Genomic DNA, 21,684 nt, shown 5'->3' with positions numbered 1-21,684 from the left:
GCAACACTGTGGTGGTGCCTATGAACTAGGTAATGCTCCATTTAGACAACTCTTTTTCTTTGAGAGAAAACAATAGAGAATTATTATGAAACATATACAACAAAGATATGCTTAGGTACTTCATAAACTATGGGGAGAATATAGGACTTTGATCGACAAATTCTGTTGAATCATAGGTGCTCCCCCAAAGAGAAAAGAAACTTAGTACTTACTTTATTCTAAACTTCTAAGTCTTTTCAGTATTTTAAGAAAAATTTAGTAATAAAACCCAACACTCAAACCAAAAAACAAACCATAAAAATCCATCCCATTAAACAAGTCTGAATTTGGTGTGACTTACTTGGAAAAGACTTCTGCTGATTTCTTCCATAGCTTCATTTTATCATATAGCCAATGCTTAATTAAGGAATAGGCAGTTAGTTGGCAGCTATAAACTTGTGGTGTTCACAGCCTGTTTTATGTACTGGACTCCATGTGCAGCTACTGTAATGTATTACAAGAATTGTTTTTTGAAGTCCAAAATCACTGTGGGCTTAGATGACCACAGACCTGTTGAAGCAGCTGTGAGTGACATTGTTTTTACCAGCAATTAATTTGGCCTTGCAACCACCAAAAAATCTTTAGGATCATGAGCTTTATTTTGAGGTCACAAATGGAGCAAAATTACACACCCCAACTGAACGTTTTTCTTTGACCTGCTCTGATTCTGTCTCCCTGATCTTAAATAATCAGTGTAATGGAAGCAGAGACACTTTGGAGTAATAAATTGTAAATGCTGTGCTTCAGCCTGCTTACTGGGATGTGACTGAATAAATAATTTATTATAGTTTTCACAAATGACTATAGAACAAAGAACAGGCAGTGATTCAAAATAAATCATTTCTCCGTAAACTTTGGAGGGATAATGTCAAACACCCTCTCTTTGAAGTCCAAGGTAAGAATGCAGAGCAATAAAACTTCTGGCTGTGTGAAAATAACTGTTCTCTCTAGGTGGAAATGGGTGTAGCTGAAAGACCCAGATGGAAAAGTGGACATTTGCTGCAGCATCTGAAGAGAACAGCCTGTGGGGCATCAGCAGGTAAGGTTTCCTAGGGAGCACCCAGAAAGCCTGTTTGTTCCCAAGTCCTGAATCTCCAAATAATGTTACTCCTATTGATAAAATAGTGGGGTGGGGAGGAGCTCATTGCCAGCCTGGGCTGCAGACTCTTGCTGGAAACACTGGAAAACATGTTCAATACTCAGATTTTTGTAGCCTGGGTCTGATGTGAGAGCAGAGAAACTGCATTAAAAAGGACTGATGCTTAGGTAATGTGCTCTGAGCTTGGAAAAGAGACAAAAAGAGAGACCTGTAAATGTGACAGAGACAGTCCTGCAAGTCAAATCCAGGGTGGGTTATGTGGTTCTGCAGGAAACAGTAGGGCTCTCCCAGGAGGGGATGGGATCTGAGCTGCAAAGGAGCTGTGCAGCTCTGCAGGGTCTCCTGAACTGAAGCTGCCCACGTGTCTGCTCTCAGCTGTTATTTGCTTTTGTTAACCAATTCTCAATATGCTCATGCAATGCTTTGGTTAAAAGAAACCAGTGATTTAATTATTGGTTTAACTTCTAACTTAGTCCAGCAAAGTTTTCAGTATTACAAGGGCATCACAAGTCCCATTAAGCGAAGGAATATAAGCCTTAGACTGATCATTAGTCTGGCCACAATGAGCTACCATATAAAGGCATAGTTCTTAAATACACCCAGCTGTTCCACTTGATTCATGTTTCAACACAGTATCACACCATAGATTCAACAAACATAGATCAGTTTAAATGGACAGCTATGTACAAAACTATGATAAAATGTTATTACAAAACTTGAGAAATGAAGCTCTGAATTTTGAAAACACAATACTGCACATGCCCAGTTTTAAAGCAAAAGTAACATGAATCTACACCTTCTGCAGCTTGAACACTAGGACTTTGAGTGTAAGCAGCTGACCATGGCACTCAAACCCAGAGATTTACTGAAAGATGAACTGAAAATGTGTCCAATAAAGCACTCTGAAAAACCTCTTTCTGGTGCTTTAATAACAGGAAGTGGGGCTCTGGTTCTCCAGAAGCTGATGGCCACATCTGTGAGTGTGAGAAGATTACTGCAAGACTACTGATGAGTTTCAATTTTATTGCACATAAGCATCATGTAGGAACCAGACACTTTAAAAGGCTGCGTGCTTACTAAAATACATACTTCTTTTTAAAAACTTGGTTTTTTCCCCTGTAACCGATTTCCCTTGCTTTAAATATCTGAGAGTAAAAATACGTTTGTCTGATCTGGGTCTTGGACTTGGTCCAATACAAATTGTCAGCAGGTGATGAGAAGAGGGAGCAACACACTTCCACCTGTGCTGGTACAGCCACCGTTTAATGTATACCCTTAATTTAGTTGAGGCACTGCTAATTTGAAAACTTCTCTGAGGGCTAAATACTGCAATCCTTTCTCGGGCCACACTCAGCTGTTGCTTTGAGAGGAGTTTGGCCTAAGAGCAGGCTGAAAGACTTGGCTTCCAGGACAGTGGGTGAGAGGTCTGACCCTTTCATGCTGCCAGGCACAGACCCAGCCCTCACCCCTGTGGGCACCCAGCGTCAGCCACGGGCAGAGGGTGCCAGAGTCTCTGAGGAGCCTCTTTGGGTCTTGGAGAGGGGAGCAAAAGGCTGCGGGAGGAGAAGCGGTGGGTCCTGATGGGGCAGACGTGACCATGACGGCGTTTCGAGGATGCAGAACTTGGCTCTGGAGAAGCTGGCAATGCTCTGGGGAGGTGTGAGTGGTTTGCTGGGTCTCCGTTACTTCTTCTGCCTTGCTGTGACACCTGCAGGAGGAGGGAGAAATGCAAACTGTTTGCAACTGTAAAATGAAAGCAGTGCGGTTTTGCATGAGCGTGGAACTAATTTTCAGCGTGCCGCTAGGGAAACCAGTTTCATATTCCTCAGATAACCTAAAATGAGGCAGAGTTAAATCCTTATGTATTTAATAAAAACATGATGTTTGCAGAACTGATGCTGATGTTCAAGAGTTTGGGCTACTTTGCTTATGAGCTGGGCCCTAGTTCAGTCCAACAACATGAGTTTCATGTTTTCCGAGCAGAATATTGGAATATGCTCCTAGATATTAAATTGTTGAACATACTAAATCTAGAGGATCTAGCAGGACTGTCAGAAGGATGGGGTGGTACACTTGTTTTTAAGAGCCTGTCCCACTCCAAGCCCAAAGCAAACTACCCTTTCTAATAACAGACATGAAAGCAAAGGCATGAACAGCAGCTTGATAAAATTCTAATATAGTCCATTAGAAAACTGCCCACATACAATACTGAGTCTGCAGAAGGGGAGGTGAAGCATCTGGCTCTCTATTTTTTATTATTGTTTTCCTTTAATTCTAAAAAATATATAAAAAAGAAGGAAAACCTTGATTCTCAAGCCATGCTACCTCTTTGCAGGGGGAGGCTGATGTGTCACTGTGCCACATGTGTGTTGTACCTGCTGGCAGGCAGCATTCTGTCCCCTCCTGCCCCTTCCCACCCTCCTCACCAGGCTGCAGTCTTGCAGCACTGGCCTATGCTCCCCATTTAGTTTGTTCTTTTGTTTTCTAGGGAATAAATTAAGTAGATTTGTGAGAGGTGACGTTGCCAAAGACTGGTTCCTTATGGATTTGTGCTTTCAAGATTTGTTTCCACTAACCTTTCCACAGGACATAAAGATGTCAGGAGAGGAAAAAGGGAGTTGCACGAACAGACATGAACATTTGCCTGTAGTGATTATCTAGGGTCTAAGCCAAGGAAACTCAAACAGCATCACCTTCTTCAAGCTCTTTTGGTTGGAAATGAGTTCAGATGTTACTAGCACACATAAAAACACAGTGTGACCACCAGTGCCTCGATTCCATGGGAAAAACAGGCTTAACCAGTTCTTTCAGGAACATAGAGAAAATGTGAGATACCACTCTTAGGGTATATATTAACACAGAAATTGCTGTGTAACAAGTTGTAGTCAGGGTAAGACAAGAGCTCAGTAGCTGATTATAACAATATTACTTCTTAGAATCATGGGCTCTTCCTGCCCTTACTCTGCTGCTGTTACAGAAGCTCTAAAAATTGGTATGGGGATTGAGTCTTGATTCCCTATGGCTGGATCTGCATAAGAAGGAACAAGTTTCTTGCAACTTCACTGAGACCCACCAACTTCCACATGCAGCAAATCCACCAGAGACAGAAATATCCTGTACCAAAAGAGAACTGGTGCTGTGGCCTGAACACACCACGTGCACTTGGGGCAATAAAAAAGAAAAAAATGAAATGAAGAGGAACATCCTAAGAAAAAATATTGATGGGGAGCATTCTAGGCTTGCTGAGTCTGTCATGTCAAAAGGACTTGAGCTGCATTTGGGTGAGGAAGCACTGTGGCTGGACATGAAGAAGCAAACCAATTTTTCTTTCCTCTGACCTTCCCAAGTGACATAGATGGGAGGAGAGGAAAAGGGGAATTGCAGGATTCAAGGTTCTGCTTGTCTGTGCCCTCCTGGCACTGAAGTACAGATAGGTATGGCTGGTGCAATGCGGCTGTGCCAGGAGCTGTGTTTTGAGAATTCACTGAAACTCCTGCTTGACTTGGTCTCTTCATAAAGATACTGTTTGTGCATGCTTTCCTCTGTGTTGCTTTCCAGCATCTTCTCAGGAGAATTTAAAGCTGTCTGTGTCTCTATTTTTTTCAAATACAATTTTTTTTAAGCCTGCATGCTGGAAATCGTGTGCTTAAAACAGACATAACCTGAGTTATGTTTAACACAGGTCCAGCTGCCCTCCCTCTGCAGCAGAACCACTGGTCCTGATGAATTTCTTACCTGTGCCTCGCTGCTACTGTTTTCTGTTCTTGCTGCAAATCTTCCTTAGGATTTTTAAACCAACAGAGCTACTTCCCTGTTCCGCTTTGGTGTAATCCTGCAGTACGGCATGGAAAGGGCCAAGAGGAGGGCAGGAGTAGTCAGGGCTGTAACTACCCAATTTATAGCTTATTTTCTCTTGCTAGCCATGATGCTTTAGGTGCAGGAACAAAAGCAAACCCTGTGTGGAAATCCTGCAGAGATTCCTCTGTTCCACCACCCCTGGGGCTGGGAAGGGCCGGGGCTGCCAGGCTGTGCAGGAGCAGGGCTCCTGGCCAGGCTTCCAGCCTGTGGCACCAGGGATGCTGGAGAATAAATACATTCCTTTCATGAAATGAGATAGAGAGAGATTTGACATTATTGATTCAGCTCATAGGAAGTGCTCATCAGCATGGAAAGGACAACGTGTAACTATGCAATTTCAGTATGGTGGACTTTCAATTGTTTTTTTTTTTCTTGCTTTTCTTTCCACTTGCTGTAAAAACAGGCAAAGTTTTGCAAACTAAATTGTCATCCTGAAACTCTTTAAGCTTTCTTTTGAGGGGCAACTGCATGTTTCCAGCAGCAATGAAGGATGCAGAGAACTTGGTATACAGTTTCACTAGAAATTTGGTTTACCTGTAGTATACTTTTGGGGGGAGAAAAGCCAAATTACACCCTCCCTCACCCCTGCCCAAGAAAGCTGCATGAATGCACATGAGCAGCATGCATGGTCTGCTTGCTTCAATGGACTGCTTCATGTGAAACTCTGGAACTGAATCTGGGTTTGAGTTGGAGCTGGTATCTTTCCCCAGCTAGTACTCCTCCCTGGGTCCATGGTTTTATTCCCTTTTCCATATACCTATATTTAAACAGTACTGTAGGAAGCAGCTACCCACAAGCAAAGCAAACATTGTTGCAGAAGAGGTACTGAAATTGCATTTTTACAGTTTCTGAGAAAATAATGGGATCAAAGCAAGGACTTTGTTTATCACATGAAGCTGAATTCTCTTGGTTAGGATAATTACTTTTAATTATCTGCAGGGAAAGGAGGTTTGGCTGCTGCTGACACAGAGGACAGACATGTGGGCTGTGACCATGTATCAAGAGGAGATCAGCACTGACTCCACTCAACCCAAGATCAACACCCTGGAGGGTAATAATCAGAGTAACAAATGTATTGTACATGTATTTGTGATTAGACACAAAGACAAAAAGCTTAGCTGATATGCTGAATACTGATTAGGTCTGTATAGTCCAAACGCTGTGGTTAGTTCACATAGAAAGACCTTTACAAGTTTACATACCTCATTGTACCACACAACCTTTTTTTGTTTTATTATCTCCAGTATCAGTCTCAACCTCTGCTTTTAAACAAAAGAGAGACACTAAATATAGCTGATAATGGCAAAGCAAACATAATAATAGGGAACTTTTTTACAATTAAAACATTGTCTAGTAGCAAAGAGGCTCCTAAGATGCCATCCCTGGATGCCCAGGGGGCCCTGTGGCTTTTGGGGGTGTCAGTTCCTTAAGCCAGAAAGACTAAATTGAGATGTCAGGACATCATCGCCGTGGCTGGGAGCGTGAGGTTGCTCCCATTGCTGCAGCTCCTCCTTCTGCCTCCTGGGAAACAAGTTTGGAAACCACCACCTGGGAAGCCAATTCTGGTTTGTGGCTTGTTTTTTAACTAAAGAAAAGTGGCATGTTTAAAACCATATATAACTACAGCCCCAGGGCATGCCTACATTAGAAGGGTAATTCCCCTGTGGCAGATGCCCAACCCATGATGTCTTTCTCAGCAGTGGGTATTCAAACCCTTCTTTCCTTTCTCCTCCACCTGCCTTGGAAGGAAAAACATTAAACACTAATAAAATAAGACTTCCACCAATTTCCTGTCCATTTGAATGACCTCAATATTTGCAGAAAATGAGCTTTGGACAGTATATTGCATCTTTCTAAAGGCTGACAGACAGATGTGTCTTCCCTATGAGGCACCTCTAATTTGGGATTACAGTGCTTACCCAAGAGTGGCTTCAACTTGATGGATTTTTAGGGATTTGGATGCAGTTCCCAGGTTTGGGATTGGCTATGGTCACCATGAGGCAGAGACCAGGGTGGCTCTATGCCTCCAGCGGCCAAGCTCCCTGCAGCAGCAGCACGTCAGCCCAGTGCCAGGTCAGACCAACTTGGCCAGCCAAACACAATCCTTCCCACATGCATCCAGAAGATGCTTGTTTTCAATGTCTGACTTTCACCCCTCACCCTGCAGCGACGTTCAGGAGCTGCCTGAAAAACCCGTGTGGCAGGTTTTCAAGTCACTGCAGGGAAAGTGCTCTTGCTATGAGGCCTAGGAGAGGAAAAACCAACAACCCCACGGCAGCACTGATGTTACTGCTTTTATGTGTTTGTAAGTAGTTGAGAGAGGGTGATTGCTGATTAAGTACCCAGTATTAACTGCTCTTAATCACTGCTCTGGAGTCTAATGGAGCTCTTGTTTGAACATAACTGTGCTTTGTAGCTGTCTTTAGCACACTTGACAGATGTGCTTATTGTCATTTTTACTGCATATGGTTAATGGGATTTTTAATTATTGATTCATCATTACCCCTTTATAAACTACTTATAAATGTCATGCGAATGAACAATGCTTGTGTTTTTCTTTTTACATCTCTTTCAGGTTTAAAAAAATAACAGCTACATGAAATAGGGAGTCTCTAGGGGCAAAGGGGCATTGCATCTCCAAGTGGGGAGGAACAGATTTATACAAATATACAAGGAAGCCTCCCCAGTTTAACTCAGTCCTCAGGGCTATATATGAAATAGGCTACCTGAGTAGCTTTTGCTGTGCCTCTTCTTCTTCCTCCGTTTCCCAGATGGCCTCTGCTTTTCCCTGTCGGTGTGAGTTTGCCCCGGGGGGAGCGTTGTCGAACAAGAGGAGTCAGTGGCTGGCTCCTCTGAGAAGGACTTCTCTTGAGAGGTGTCCAACAGTGAGTCTGTACCAGGGTCTTCATTTTCCTTCACCATCTCTTTTGACTCTGCCTGATAAGCCTCCCCACAGGGCACAGACTGAGCGCTGCCAGGGTCGAGTCCCATCTCACTCAGCCGGATTTCTGGCTCCTGTGCCAGCCTGTAGCTCTCTGAGCCATCAGCTGGGCATTCCTTGTCCTGGCCTTCTGAGATGGATCCATTCTGCTGGTCTCTCAGAGCAGAGCCTGAACTGCTGCTCACAAACCTTATCCCGGTGCCTATGCTTGCAGCAGAGAAGGCAACGGAGCCGTTCTTCGTGCTCAGCTGGAGGCTTGCCCAGCTGTCTGCTTGCTTCATCCCAGCACTCGGCATGGGCTGACCAGCTCCATCAGCTTCCACCAAGCTTACTGAGGGGCTTTCCATCCTGGACTCTGGTGGCAAATTTCCTCCTACATTGTTCACAGATAATGCCTGGTTGGAAGCTGCGGCATTTGTAACGTCTCCACCCACCTCCATCAGGGCAGTGGCTGAGAGGGGAGTGCTCGCTGAGGGATGACCATCGCTGTTTTGCTTGGTCTTATCATCGATCTGCTGCCCTGCTGCACGTGGATCCTTAACGCTCTTTCCTTTAAACAAAAAACATGCCATCAGCCACAGCTGGAGAGTTGCACTCAGGATCAACCAAGGTGTTTCTGCCACTGGGAGAGGCTACAAGCAAGCAGCTGCCTGTGGAGGGTGCACTCACCCTAAAGCAGCTATGCAGAGGCAGCACCACTTTATCCTCCCTATTCCTTCCCTTGTTCTACACATGTGGTCACTGCAGTTGGAATCCAAGGCTCCAGCTCAGCAAAGCCTCTGCTGTTTTTCAGCAGGTGTTTATACTTCTTTGCTGCCAACTGCCTGATTTTCATGGAAGCCCTCAGACTCACAAGGATGCCTGAAAGCCTACAGCAGGATGAGGGAACCCACCTGCAAGATCCTGACACAAGTGGGACTGCTGGCTTGGCTGCATGAGGACTTCGAAACTGCCCATCAGTCAGCCTAACCCTGCCCTTGCAGAGCAGGTTTAGGAGAACTACAACGTACAAGTCAGACTCTACGGTAGACCAATGTCCTTGGACTTTTCTAACGTGACACCAAGGTAAAGTTAAGATCAAAAAACTGTAAACCCTTGGGCTGCCTCCTAAAAAGCACCTGAAGGTCTTAGGTCCTTCTGCCAATAGGGTTTTCTGATCTTTCTTTAAGATCTGCTTTAGACTCTTAAATGTAGACTAAGACAGGGTGCAGCAGTCTCCAAGGCAGTGCCAAGCTGTGCTACTGAGACTCAACAGCATGGAGGGAACTCATGTTGATGCCAGCACCCTATCAGCATGGTTATGTGGCTGACCCATGGGCTGTGCCTCTCAAAGGATGAGATGCCATCCAGAGGGATCTTGACCGGCTGGAGAGGTGGGCCAGTGCCCACCTCATGAAGTTCAACAAGGCCAAGTACAAGGTCCTGTACCTGGGTCGGCACAACCCCAGGCACAAATACAGCCTGGGGGAAGAATGGCTGGAGAGCAGCCCTGAGGAGAAGGACTTGGGGGTGGTAGTTGACGAGAAGCTCAACATGAGCCACCAGTGTATGCTGAAGCCCAGAGAGCCAATTGTGTCCTGGGCTGCATCAAAAGAAGTGTGGCCAGCAGGGCCGGGGGAGGTGATTCTGCCCCTCTACTCTGCTCTAGCCTGACCCCACCTGGAATACTGTGTACAGCTCTGGTGCCCTCAGCACAAGAAAGATACAGACCTGTTGGAGAGGGCCCAGAGAAGGGCCACCAAGATGGTCAAAGGCCTGGAGCACCTGTGCTATGAAGACAGGCTGAGAGAGTTGGGGCTGTTCAGCCTAGAGAAGAGAAGGCTCCGGGAAGACCTTATAGCACCTTCCAGTACTTGAAAGGGGCTACAGGAAAGCTGGGGAGGGGCTTTTCATCAGAGAAGATAGTGATAGTGATAAACTGAGAGAGGGGAGATTTAGGTTAGATATTAGGAAGAAATTCTTCACTATAAGGGTGGTGAGGAACTGGAATGGGTTGCCCAGGGAGGTTGTTGATGCCCCATCCCTGGAGGTTTTTAAGGCCAGGTTGGATGAGGTTTTGTGCAACCTGGTCTAGTGGTAGGGTTCCCTGCTCATGGCAGGGGGGTTGGAACTCGATGATCTTTAAGGTCTCTTCCAGCCTTAATGATTCTATGAATCTATGATTTATCAGCATGGGTTCAAGGCCATGCTGCTCCAAATTGCTACTAATTCTGGGACAGACCTGGCTGGCACCAGCTCAGGGCTCTCTGCTCCTGCTCTCCACAGCACTGGCTGCAGAGCATCCTTAAATAAAATGCCCCACATGCAAACATGAAGGCTTCTTGCTTGTGTGTTTGGCTGAGGCTGAGGGGCAGATGGGAATGAATAGCAGCAGGTACAGTGGGTTCTGAGTCCTTACCAGACTGACTCTCCTCCGGGCTCTCCGCAGGTGAGGTTTTAGGAAGTGCATCCAGCTCGTGTCTGTTTTTTGTCTTTCTCAGCGTGAACCCTTTCCTTATGTCGGCCAGGAGGGCATCAATGACACACACCTCCTCCTGCTTCGCCATCCCCTTCTTAACTGGGACAGAGAGAGACAGGTGTTACACTTGCCCACGAGACGGGGCAGAGGAACACTTTGCAGTGATGCTCTTGCTTGGGATGGGTACAGCTGTCCTGGTGCAAGGAGCTGCTGCCTGGCCTGAGAGCAGCCCATGCTCCATGACCCCACAGCAGTGTGTCCTGGCTGAAGACCAAGGGTCTGCTCCAAAGCCTGGGTGCTACAGGCTGGCACCAGCTCTGCCCACCCTTGTGCCTGGTTGCACCATGACCTTGAAACACCTCCTGTTTCTATCTGTCTTGGTGGGGGCCTCTTTTTATGGGGGTGGTGGTGGGGTATGGGTAGAGGTTGGGGATGGAGGGAAAATAATATTGATTTTTCTTTCAGCTTCTTTCAATTGTACTTTTCAGTTGTGCCTTTCATTTTCATCCAGAGAAAGGCAGATTTAAGTTACCTGCAAGATTTTTGAGACATCAGTAGTCTGTGGTAAAGACAGACTATTCAAGTGTATATGGGGATTCTGGAAGGGGGAGAAATTAAATGCTCCTTGTTAGATTTGGGATTCAAAAGTTATGTTTAGAAACCGAAAAAGTTAACTGAAATGTTTCAATTTGTTTGTTTTTTTTTTTTCTGTTCAGTCAGCAAACCTAAAATTAACATCTCTGTCCAGCTGCAGCTGTGGAAAAGTCAATTCTTAGCTATGGCCCCTAAAAGCTTTCAGTCAGCCAGTCCCTGGAAACCCACAAAATAAAGTACCACTACTGGTCCATTAAAGCAGGAGCAGCAAAGAGCTCCTGTCAGCTCCATCTCTCAATTTTGAAGCTTTTTCAGATACTCACTGACTTTTCCATTTTCGCCCTTCTGTCTCTTCCCCTCTTCCTCTTCCAGTTGTTTCTTCCTTTTCTCTGCTTTGGCAGCTTGCTCCTTTCTGTCCTTGTTTTCCTGCAGTGAGGTAACAGGGACATGAGAAGGTTGGCTAAATGTTTTCTAGAAAAGTTGATTAAGAGAAAGATGATCTGCAGATGGTTGCAAAGGTAGAAGAGAAATTCTGTCCTTATCCTGTGCAATAAATACAATGATCATGGCAACTAAGGGCTCTCTTGCCAAGAGTGTGAGAGGGAAACCACTGGCATGGCCAGGACTCTGCCATATCCTAGAAGGAAGTGGCAGTGGTGATCTGCCTAACACAGTGACCTACCAGTGTGCAGATCTGCCTGACCTTCAGCTGGGGCAAAAGTGGAAGGTACCAAAGACATTATTTCCTCCAAATTGGATTTTTTTTTACTACATATCCCCATTCTGAGTCTATTTGCTGTGGTTGGAGCAATGGGTTAAGTTTTATAAACCTGTTCCTTTACAGCTTTTGCACTTGACCCCAAAGCATCGTTGTTACGCTCAGCTGAAGCTGCACCAAAATCACTCATCACCAGGGTCTGGGCTGGGCCAGAAGCACAGAATTGCCCGGAGCATGCACTGAAGTAGGGATCAGACACCTCTTCCCTAGGTGACCTCATGCCAAGTGATTAAAGGATGAGGCTGTAACCAGCACCTTGCCCCCACCAGATCTGGGTACCCAACCCACCCATCTGTTGCAGCAGAGGCATGCACCAGAACTCGGGCTGCTCAGCCTCATGTGCACAGACACCAACCTTCAGGGCTCGGATGAAGAGATCTCTGAAGGTCTTCATGGTGTTAAATATGTCCTCTAAGGACAACTTGCTTGGATCTTCACAAAGATAATTTGCAAGTTCTTCTCTCTTTCTTTCAATAGCTTCAAATTCTTCTTCCAGATTTCTGGAGGCATCAATGCTATCCTGGAATGCATTTTATATACACTGTAAACACATCATCCAGAGGATCATGAGGGAAGTGCAATTAAAGAAAAATGGATGTCAATGTAAGAGTTTCGAACAGGGCTTTGGAGCCCTGACATTTAACTCCAGCAGAGCTTATGGGGTGGGAAGAAACTGAGACCTGCAGATGATCTTTGGTCCTTGTGACTGTGCTGTGTCAGTTTAGGGGGGTGGCTTGAGCAAGACACAGAAAGCTGAATGCAAATCTTAATCTCAAGAGAAGGGTTTTACTCTGGTGATTCCCACAAAATGTGAACATCTTCACTCAAAGTGAGGAGTCACACCACAGAGAGCAGAGAGCAGCTGGGGCAGGGGCTTCAGGCCACTAGGTTTGGGGTGAAGGTGGTAAATAAACACCAATGGGTTGTGTGGCACGGTGGTCTATTTCCAAATCTGAGAGTATGTCTTGCAGCAATGTTTTCCACCTTCTCATCAAACTCTTCAGCTACACATGGAGTGGGCACTGTGTAATGGGGGAGATATGAGAGTGCTCCATTACTGACCTGGATAGGTTTCTCATACTGTTGTTTCACATCGTCATTTGATGATAAGACTTTTCGTTGAAGCTCCAACAATTTCTTTAAATTGGTACTGGACTCCGTGCGTATAATATCAAGATTGATTCTGAAATCACACAGAACCCCCCTATTAGTTGACTCTCCAGCATCTTGTGCTGATCAAAGAGTGGACAAGTCTGAGCTGGTGGTTTGGTTATCCCTCTGCTTCCCACCACTTCACTGAAATGAAACCTGAGCTCTGAACAATCTGTGCAGTCCAAGCTCACTCCAAACAGCCTCCTTGCATAGCACTTATGAAAAGGCTGCCAGGTCTACCTACAACTTAGTGTACTGAGTAGATGAACGCCAAACAAAGTCCACCCATTCAAAGGGTTGCTCTCCACGCTCAGAGCTTGGCATTAATTCACTCTCCCTGGTTGAAGACACTTCAGAAACTCTGCTGGGTAGCTGGACTTCAGCAGTTCCTACTACCACAAAGGCAGTGAAGATTTTGGGAGAGCCTGGAAGGCAATGTTTATCTGAATGCTCTGCAAATTTCAGCCCTAAGTGTTGCCAGCTGTAGTAGAACTATCATATATTAAAGCAGCTCTAATATTCATCCACCACATCTTTCAGTTAAAACTAAATAAGATGCCATCTTGCTAATGTGCTATAGCAGCTGCGTGTGTCCTAATTTCTGGTACATTGTTGACGTTCATGAGATTTATTTTTGTTTTTAATTTGAAGGAAATGAGACACAATTTTACCCTGCTGCTTTTGAAACATATTCAAGATCCTTTGGCAGTTCCAGAAGGTCCGTGTGGCTGTTTTCTACTTCCTGAAGAAGAAGAGAGAAACATGTTACTCACTGTGTGGCAGGAGCCAAGAGGAAGCTGGGGGGAAGAGACATGGGCAGAAGTGCCCAGAAAGGATGGCAGATCTAGAGAGGGAAAGCAGTGCTCCTGGGCTATAAAAACATAGAGGGTTGAATGTTGATAAAGACTCATAATTTAAAGTGAAGCTGAGCTGCTGCTGAACTCTTCATCTACTCTCTACTGACACACCTACTCTTGGCCATGGGAGGAGGAGGCAAGACTGTGGTTTGATGTAGTCTGGCAGTTCCTACAGTCCTAGGAAGGTATCAAATGGGCATGCATCTTATTTGCATGATTAACATTCATGGCTGTGGTTGCTGATGCTACTGCCAGCTAAAACAGGGCTTGAACATGCATAACTAGAACGGAGAGACCTTGATGAATGAAGGTGGCAGAGCAGTGTGTGCAGAAAAATGAAAAAAAAACCACCAAAACCAGCAATTCAGGGAATAAGAAAGCCATAAGAGTTGGAGGGGAGCATGAAAAGCCTGAGCATAGCATGATGGATAAAGGAGAGGCCATGGAAAAGCAGAAGGGCTGAATGGGCACCGACCAGTCTGGATAGCTTTGGAAGCCATGTGCTCTGTGGTTTGTGGCTGATGATGTGTAGGTTGCACAAATATGAAAAAAAAGAAGTTCCAGCCATTGCAGGAAGGATGCTGGAGGAAAGCAGAACAAGTCTTAAAATAAAGAGCTCCCTCATTAGTACCCACAAGGGTAGCCTAAGGGAATTGAACACTCTCGACTTGCAACACCACAGCTAACCGGGGAGGATGCAAACACAACTGTGTGGCATTAACTGAAAGTAGAGCAGAAGAAATGATTTATCCATGATAAACTCCTATCACTCAGGACTTGGCAGTGATACCTCCAGAATATGGTGGAGCAGTGTAATGCGGGTTTGGTTTGCTTTGGTTTCTGTTAGTTTCAGTAAAGTGCTGATTTTAAACCCATCCGCGTCGCCTGTGTGACTTCCCTACAAGACAGAAAAAAAGCAGACATAACTCCTGTGTCCATCCAAATTACCACCGTAAAGGAGATCATCCACACACTGTAAAGGGGAAGGCCAAGAAAAAATAAGTCCTTACGTAGTTCAGAAAGTTTCCAACTTTGAGAATCAGTTGACAAAAAAGGGGCAGGCGATGGCTGTTCAGAAGATCTGAAAAACATAAAGGACTTTTAAATAAAAGCCTCTGTTACACCAGAACATTTCCTAAACAGCACTGAAATTGGGATTCTGAATGCCACCAAAGCAATATTTCAGCTGATATTTCAGCTTTGCAGCCCAATGGCCCAACCTGCAGGGAAACTGATTTTACATAGATTAATTTCGACGAGCTGTAAAAGTTTTTGTTGACTTGGGTTTCTTTCTTTCTTTACTTTTGGTCTCTCATTCCTAATGAACAATAGCCTGGAGTTGGACCCTCCTCACTAACAGCCATCAACTCGCTGCCTTCCTTGAAGTACCCCAATTTACCCTGGGGTGGGGGAAAGTATCTGGGCTGTAATTTTACCCTTGCAGACTCAGTTCAGCTGTGCAGTGGAGCCAGTTTTGACAGCGCTGCAATTCTCTGCCAGCTGCTAAAACCAGACATGCTTGCCCTGTTGTTGGTCTTGCATGGTGTAGATGACTACCAGGGCATGAAGGGTACAGTCCCTGTCCTTGCCCTTATGATGGGGTGCTGCAGTGGTGTGCTTTCTGAAGCACTCAGCTTTCAGGCAGGAACAGCTCCAAAAGAATAAATGAGCTCCTGGGAAGATGCTTTTTGGGGGAAGCTTCACATTATCCCAGTTGTAATGCCAGCTGGAGAAACCCATGGCAAGAGCTGGAGGAACTGACTCTTTAGGACAGGCAGCACTCAACAGTGCCCAGAAGAGCATCCTGCTTTCAACAGAGCAGGACCTGAGGTTTCGGCCACAGGAAACTGAAACCTATTGTGTAATCTCTCCATGTACACACAAAATGGGAGCAGCAGCAATTTATAGCCCAAAATAACAAACTTTTTCTTCTGGTCCCATTTGTAGCAGGGGGAAGTTTGGGGTGTGCTTTTCTGGCAGCAGAGGAAATTGCTGTGGGAAGGTCTTGATGTGGCAAATAAAGCTGGATGAATTAGCTGTAACGGGGCCAGGTCTGCTGTCTAAATTCAGCTCCTTTCAAAGGCTGAGAAGCTTCCAATGCACCACTCTTGACAGTGTTTCAGAGGAATATAGCTGCTGCAGAAGAAGAGGCCTGAGGGTGAGGGAAAATGATCTCCAGACCTATTAAGGACTTCAACCATCAGTGGAGATACCTAAGCTGCATCCTTGTATTCTGCAGCGAACAACTGAATGGACCACAGGGGAGATTTTTTGGGGGCTGGGTATACTCACTGCAGAGCTCTAGAGGAGTTTCTGGGGGGGTTTCCAGCTTCCTGTCATAAATAAGATCCAGAAATAAGGTGAGGTCATTTACCTTCACAGGCTCTCCGGATGGCTTCAGCTTTTGGCTGAATCATGTCCAGCACAATGGTGGTCTCCTCGCAGATCAGCATACATTCAATGCGCAGCTGGTAGCTAAGGACAGAGATTGAGTCAAAGCTTAAAGGCACCATGATCTTGGCCAGCACAGTGGCCATCTTCCCACATCACACCACTGTCTGGCAACCTCACAACATGGCTGGCAACCACATCCACACCAAAACATTGTCTGTGGCTTGTGGAGAGAGCCGAGGGGCTGCTGCTTGCCTTAGGGACCAGTGGGGATGTACTTTCTGCTGTTAAACTGTGATCAGCAAAGAGAAGACTGTGCACTGGGTGAGATATGGGTTCCTCCTTCTTGGCACTGCATTTGGCACTGCCTTTCAGTAAGTTATGTGGCCTCCTTGGACAGGTCTGACCCAGGTCTGGGCCTGCTTCTGCTATTTCTGACTGAGAGGGGGTGCTGAAGCAGCACCTCCTCTAAGCATTACCCTTCCTCTAAGGGTAATGGGGACAGGGATGGTTCTAAGGTGGAAGGAGGAACCCACCAGTTAAATTAATCAGTATCTGTCTGAGAGGCTCCCATAAAGAAACTTAAACTTCACAGAGATAGACCCAGAAAAAGACTGGGCTGAAGTTCATGACCAACACCCTTACCTGGGAATCTGAAGGAGAAGAAGATAAAACTGATCTGCATTTGCAAGCTTTGATTTCTCTTCTTTGAAGGCCTTCAGGTTTTCTATCTAATGAGAAATAAAGAATAAAAATTGCAGAACTGCACTCTGTGTTCAATTCTGTGAACTAAAGATACCCTTTTTCCTCCTGACCTCATGCTTTTCAGGCAGCAGCTTCAGCAACTGCTTCAGAACCTCAACATCAAACTTGGTACGATCCCCGTTCTGGACCATGGCAGTCACCTCTTCATTGGAGCTGCAGGAAGGAGGAACAGAGTCAGCCAAACACCAAGGATCCCTCTTCCACAGTGACATGTTAATGAGACATGTATCTGTGCAAATGCTCCGTGGTTTCTTTAGTGAGAGCCACAGTAATCCAAGAGGAAAGATACATCCTGTTGATTAACTTAGAATCAGGACCTGGATCCCTGCTATGCCCCAAATTTTGTGTCTGGCCCTCCTCTAAGGTCTCAAGGCCAGAAATCAATCCTGCAACTCAATGATTGTCCCTGGATATTTAACTTAAAAAAAATGAAAAAATCATTTGTAACTTCTCCATTGGCCCTGTTTTGAGGAGAGGTTTGACCTCTAGAGGTGTCTCACAGCACAAGTCACCCTAACAGTTTGTGCCACAACTTTATCAGTAAAATGGAGATGTAATGCCTGTTCCAACTTGCATGATGTGGTAGCTAAAAATGCAATGAAACCCTTCAACCAGTATTTTAAAGGCAGTATAGGCAAAACTGGGAAATGTTCAGATGTTTTAGTAACAGAGACCACCTAGGACAGATTTCTTGAGGACCTTCCAGAGACTATGCAAAACCTGTTCAAAGTTTTGTCAACTGTCATGAAAATTGGCCATATCTTACCATTTAAATTGCTTCAAAAATATGTTCAAATTGAGACTTTTCTTGGAGTCCAAAAATGTGATCTTCATTAAAGAAAAAGAAGATATCTTGTATTAGATGAGCTGTCTGCAGTGATCTTTATGCAAAAGAACGAGAGGGATCTCCTCACCTCCTTTGGTTCTGTCTTCACTGGTGTGGCTGTCTTCTCCTTGGGGGTTGTTTGTGGAAAGCAAAACAGCTGCTCTATGCTTGTGTAGTTGGGTTCTATGGTTTCCTCACTGCTGCTGCTCACTGAAGCCCATATTGAGTGACTTTCTGGAAAAAGACAAGGTGTTCAGACTGGCTACAGGGGCAGCTGAAAGCTTCTCGCCTTTGGAGAAATGTGTGTTGCTAGAAGGGGCACTTGTCAGAAGATAAGTGAAATAAGACAAGTCATATTAGGCCTAGACAAATGCTAATTATTTAGGAAGAAGTCCCACAGGCAGGATCCAAAGGGCCTGGAGGGTAATTAAACCTGGTGCTTAACCCCAAGATGTGCTGGTAAGGGGATGCAGCACAAGGCACACAGAGGCTGTGCAGCCCCATCCCTCTCTATACAACTGCATTCTCCACAGTAGACGAATCAAATCAGCAGGAGAAGGACCTCAACCATTTCTTTCCTAGTACCATGGCTGATGTTATTTTTGCTTCCTTGCATGCTTGCTGATGGATTGGCCACAACCTTGACATTTTCTGACTGTGACCTTCCTCCATTTTTCATTTTATAATTGAGCCTCCTTGTATAATGCTGGCTCTAGGACTGCTTGAATTAATGCCTACTGCACTTTCTTAAACGACTTAAAAAAACCCAAACAAACAACAAACAACAAAGAACGTCACGTAAATGTGCCTGTAATAGTCTTTACTAAAGTAATCCCAATAATTAACTGTTCTTGTGGTTGAACACACGACTAATTTAGATTTCATCTATGCAAACTTCCATGCAATAGGTGCCTCACTTATCTAGGACAAAGCTGACCTTGCCTGTCCTGACTTCTTCTCACATTTCATGCTCCTCTTCAGATCCACTAGGAGAGGGAAATGTGACCCAAAAATCAAGAGACAAGTCAATGATTCTTATGGCTGTCCAATTATTTCAATGTCCTTCTCAAACTGTGATGTGATCCTCACCTGCACTCTTACTCATGACTTTAATATACCCAGATGCACGTACTGATGAACTGGGGAACAAAAGGCTGGGGAACCCAGATAGGAGCCTGTTGTGAACTCAAGCCTACGGCATGTCAGGGTGGAATAGGAAAATATTCCCATCCCTCCTCTTTCTTTTAAATCCAAAGGATTTTAGTTATAAACAAGCTATTCCAAACTACTGAAATAGTTGGAATGATTATTATATTATGCTAGTGGTTTCAAGCTACTCTTATTTGTTTAAGCTCTGCAGGTTAGATGGAATGGAAATCAGGGAAATTCTGTATCAAAATGGAGTCAATTGCGTTTGACAAACTCAAAATTTTTTTTTTCCCTGGGTGACCTCTAAAGAGGCAGTGACTTTCTGACAGAAGCACCCACCTCTCACCACGTTGGAGGGCAGCTTCTGCCAGTTCAGCTTCTTCATTCTCAACGTTGGTGTCTTCACTGCCTTGCGGGGAGGCCGGCCTGAGCCCAGAGGGCAGCTGAATTGGGAGGCCACCATGGCTTCTACATGATCTCCTGCCATGCCAGGCAATGGAGGTGGGGGTGGAGGGATGCCACCCATCCCAGGCAACGGAGGTGGGGGTGGAGGGATGCCACCCATGCCAGGCAATGGAGGTGGGGGTGGAGGGATGCCCACCATCCCAGGCAATGGAGGTGGGGGTGGAGGGATGCCACCCATGCCAGGCAATGGGGGTGGAGGGATGCCACCCATGCCAGGCAATGGGGGTGGGGGTGGAGGGATGCCCACCATCCCAGGCAACGGAGGTGGGGGTGGAGGGATGCCACCCATGCCAGGCAATGGGGGTGGGGGTGGAGGGATGCCACCCATGCCAGGCAATGGGGGTGGGGGTGGAGGGATGCCACCCATGCCAGGCAATGGGGGTGGGGGTGGAGGGATGCCACCCATGCCAGGCAATGGAGGTGGGGGTGGAGGAATACCCACCATACTGGGCAATGGAGGTGGGGGTGGAGGGTTGCCAGGGAGCGGAGGGGCTGGAGGTGCATTTATGGGAGATGTGGGGGTTGCTGTGCCAGAGGGTGGGGGTGGAGGTGATGGGGGTGGAGGTGCTGGGGATGGAGCTGCATTGGGTGGAGGGTTAGATGTCTCCAGCGAAGCAGAGCAGTTTGTGAGCTGGGATGATGAGATATTCTTTTGGTTGGCAGGTGGCCCTGAGGGAGCTGTTGGTGCTTTGGAGGGGTTTGATGATCCTGCTGGGCTCTGAGCTGTCTGTGCACATGGTTCTAGCTCAGCCTGGACAGCTCCATTTGCACTCCCAGACAGCTGGTGTTCAGCTCCTTTTTTCTTGTTTGGATGTTTCTTGATAGATAGCAACCTCTCGATGACTTCTTCAACTGTATTCCCTTGGACTAGAGAAACAAATCAGGGTTAGAAAAAGCGATGGGACCCAAAGGTTGGTTCAACCTTCACCAAGCAGCAGATCTGCAGCCACAGATCCCACTCCCCGGTGTCACTTTACACAGCTGCACTTTTAGCTTCCAGGCAATTTCCTTCCCATGGTCCTGGCCCACAAGCACTATTCTGAGAATGCCTGCCAGCAAGACTAGTTGGCACCAGCAGCAGGATGCCAATGGGGACAGATTCCCACTGACTCCCACAGTCTAAAGCTCAGGGTTTAACCATCAAAGCAAGACCATGAATCCCGAGCCCACTGTTAAATGTGGCCAGCTCTCACTGACATCTGCATGACTTGGGATTCAGATCAAGATGTGACCCTACGCAGGAGATGTAGCTTTGCCTCAGCTTCTGTTCAGCTCTTAGCAAGTCCCACAGATAATTTCCTGCATGTTTGTGAAGGACTTTTGTGGGCAGTGGGTGGGACAAGGGAAAACAAAAGGAGAGTGCAAAGCTGGATGGATATGTCATTCTTACTGTCATTTGCGAGCAAAAGGGCTCTGTTCACTACTGCATCCAAGGACTCCCACAACAGGAGGCTGGAATGATGAGATGGCTCCAAGTGCAGCAGGCTCTGGAGGATGGATAGCAGCTGGATGGAGACTGGAGAGCGGCTCACCTGGAAGACAAGGCAGCTTTCCATCACAGCAAGGCTGGTTCCAAGCAAAGTGTGCTAACTTTACCACTGCATGACTTTGTGTCCCACGTGAGGGCCTACTTACTTTATTGAAGAGAGATGAAAAGACCTCGTGATGATCATTCATGTTTATCCCATCACATATCTTTAATAATTCCTCATCATCTTCTATTTTGAACTCCTCAAATGTATCGCATTGGATAAGCAGATCCTCCTCCTCTATGTCTCTGCAATATTACAGCATTCATTTTCACTGGAGAGCCCTTCAATGAGTTTGAGATGATCATTATTGTTTAAATGGCTTTTATCTCTGTCTCTCAGAATCAGCCAGCTGGTGTTGAAAATACCTGACTCTACCTTATCTATAAAGGAACAAATGCCATCAGTACATCCTTTCTTGAACTGAATGTACCTTTTTCTACAGTCAACATGTAGAATCCAATGGGACTTTTCATGGCATAACCTGACTCAGAGTAAGCTTTGTATGGAAGTCTCCTTGGAGCTGTAACAGCAGGGTGGCATTTCCACCTTTTAGAAACTGGGCTACCTTCTCTTTTTTTTTTTTAAGTCAAGACAAATTGAAAGTATCCCAGTGATGTTTCTCTTTGGAAAAACTTCAGTAATTATTACTCAAAATTGGATTAAAAAACCCCCAAACACTCTAATGCCAACTTCTTCAGCACTCAAGACCACTCAGTGCAGGAACTCTATCCTTTGCTAGTTGGCACTATTGAAAGATCTTCTCTTCACTTATTTTTATGG

At 45.7% G+C, this 21,684-nt stretch overlaps 1 protein-coding gene across 1 annotated transcript; it reads right to left on the bottom strand.

The window, feature by feature from the left end:
* Window positions 1–619: 619 nt before the first annotated feature.
* Window positions 620–21,127, bottom strand: LOC127385392 (inverted formin-2-like). The gene is made up of 18 exons (XM_051621117.1): window positions 21,008–21,127; window positions 20,763–20,920; window positions 19,247–20,239; window positions 17,847–17,992; window positions 17,699–17,760; window positions 16,983–17,085; window positions 16,813–16,898; window positions 16,151–16,251; window positions 14,787–14,857; window positions 14,567–14,674; window positions 13,591–13,661; window positions 12,830–12,950; window positions 12,123–12,287; window positions 11,313–11,415; window positions 10,336–10,494; window positions 7,723–8,487; window positions 6,199–6,258; window positions 620–2,846 (listed from the first exon to the last, which is right to left on the bottom strand). Exons 1-17 carry the CDS (start codon window positions 21,043–21,045, stop codon window positions 6,200–6,202), a joined length of 3,309 nt encoding a protein of 1,102 aa, XP_051477077.1. The 5' UTR covers window positions 21,046–21,127; the 3' UTR covers window positions 620–2,846; window position 6,199.
* Between the last annotated feature and the right edge of the window lie 557 nt (window positions 21,128–21,684).

Source organism: Apus apus, chromosome 5 (assembly GCF_020740795.1).
Source record: "Apus apus isolate bApuApu2 chromosome 5, bApuApu2.pri.cur, whole genome shotgun sequence".
Lineage (NCBI taxonomy): Eukaryota > Metazoa > Chordata > Aves > Apodiformes > Apodidae > Apus > Apus apus.
The sequence above is the reverse complement of the archived record's forward strand: the minus strand, read 5'-3'. Positions and strand labels throughout refer to the sequence as shown.

Coding starts and splice junctions, on each gene's coding strand:
- LOC127385392 (XM_051621117.1), bottom strand. CDS start 21,045: ATGATCATCACGAGGTCTTTTCATCTCTCTTCAATAAA. Junction 17,086..17,698: donor TTTTTGAAGCAATTTAAATG/GTAAGATATGGC, acceptor TCCTTCCTGCAG/CTCCAATGAAGAGGTGACTG. Junction 6,259..7,722: donor GCACAGCAAAAGCTACTCAG/GTAGCCTATTTC, acceptor TTTGTTTAAAAG/CAGAGGTTGAGACTGATACT.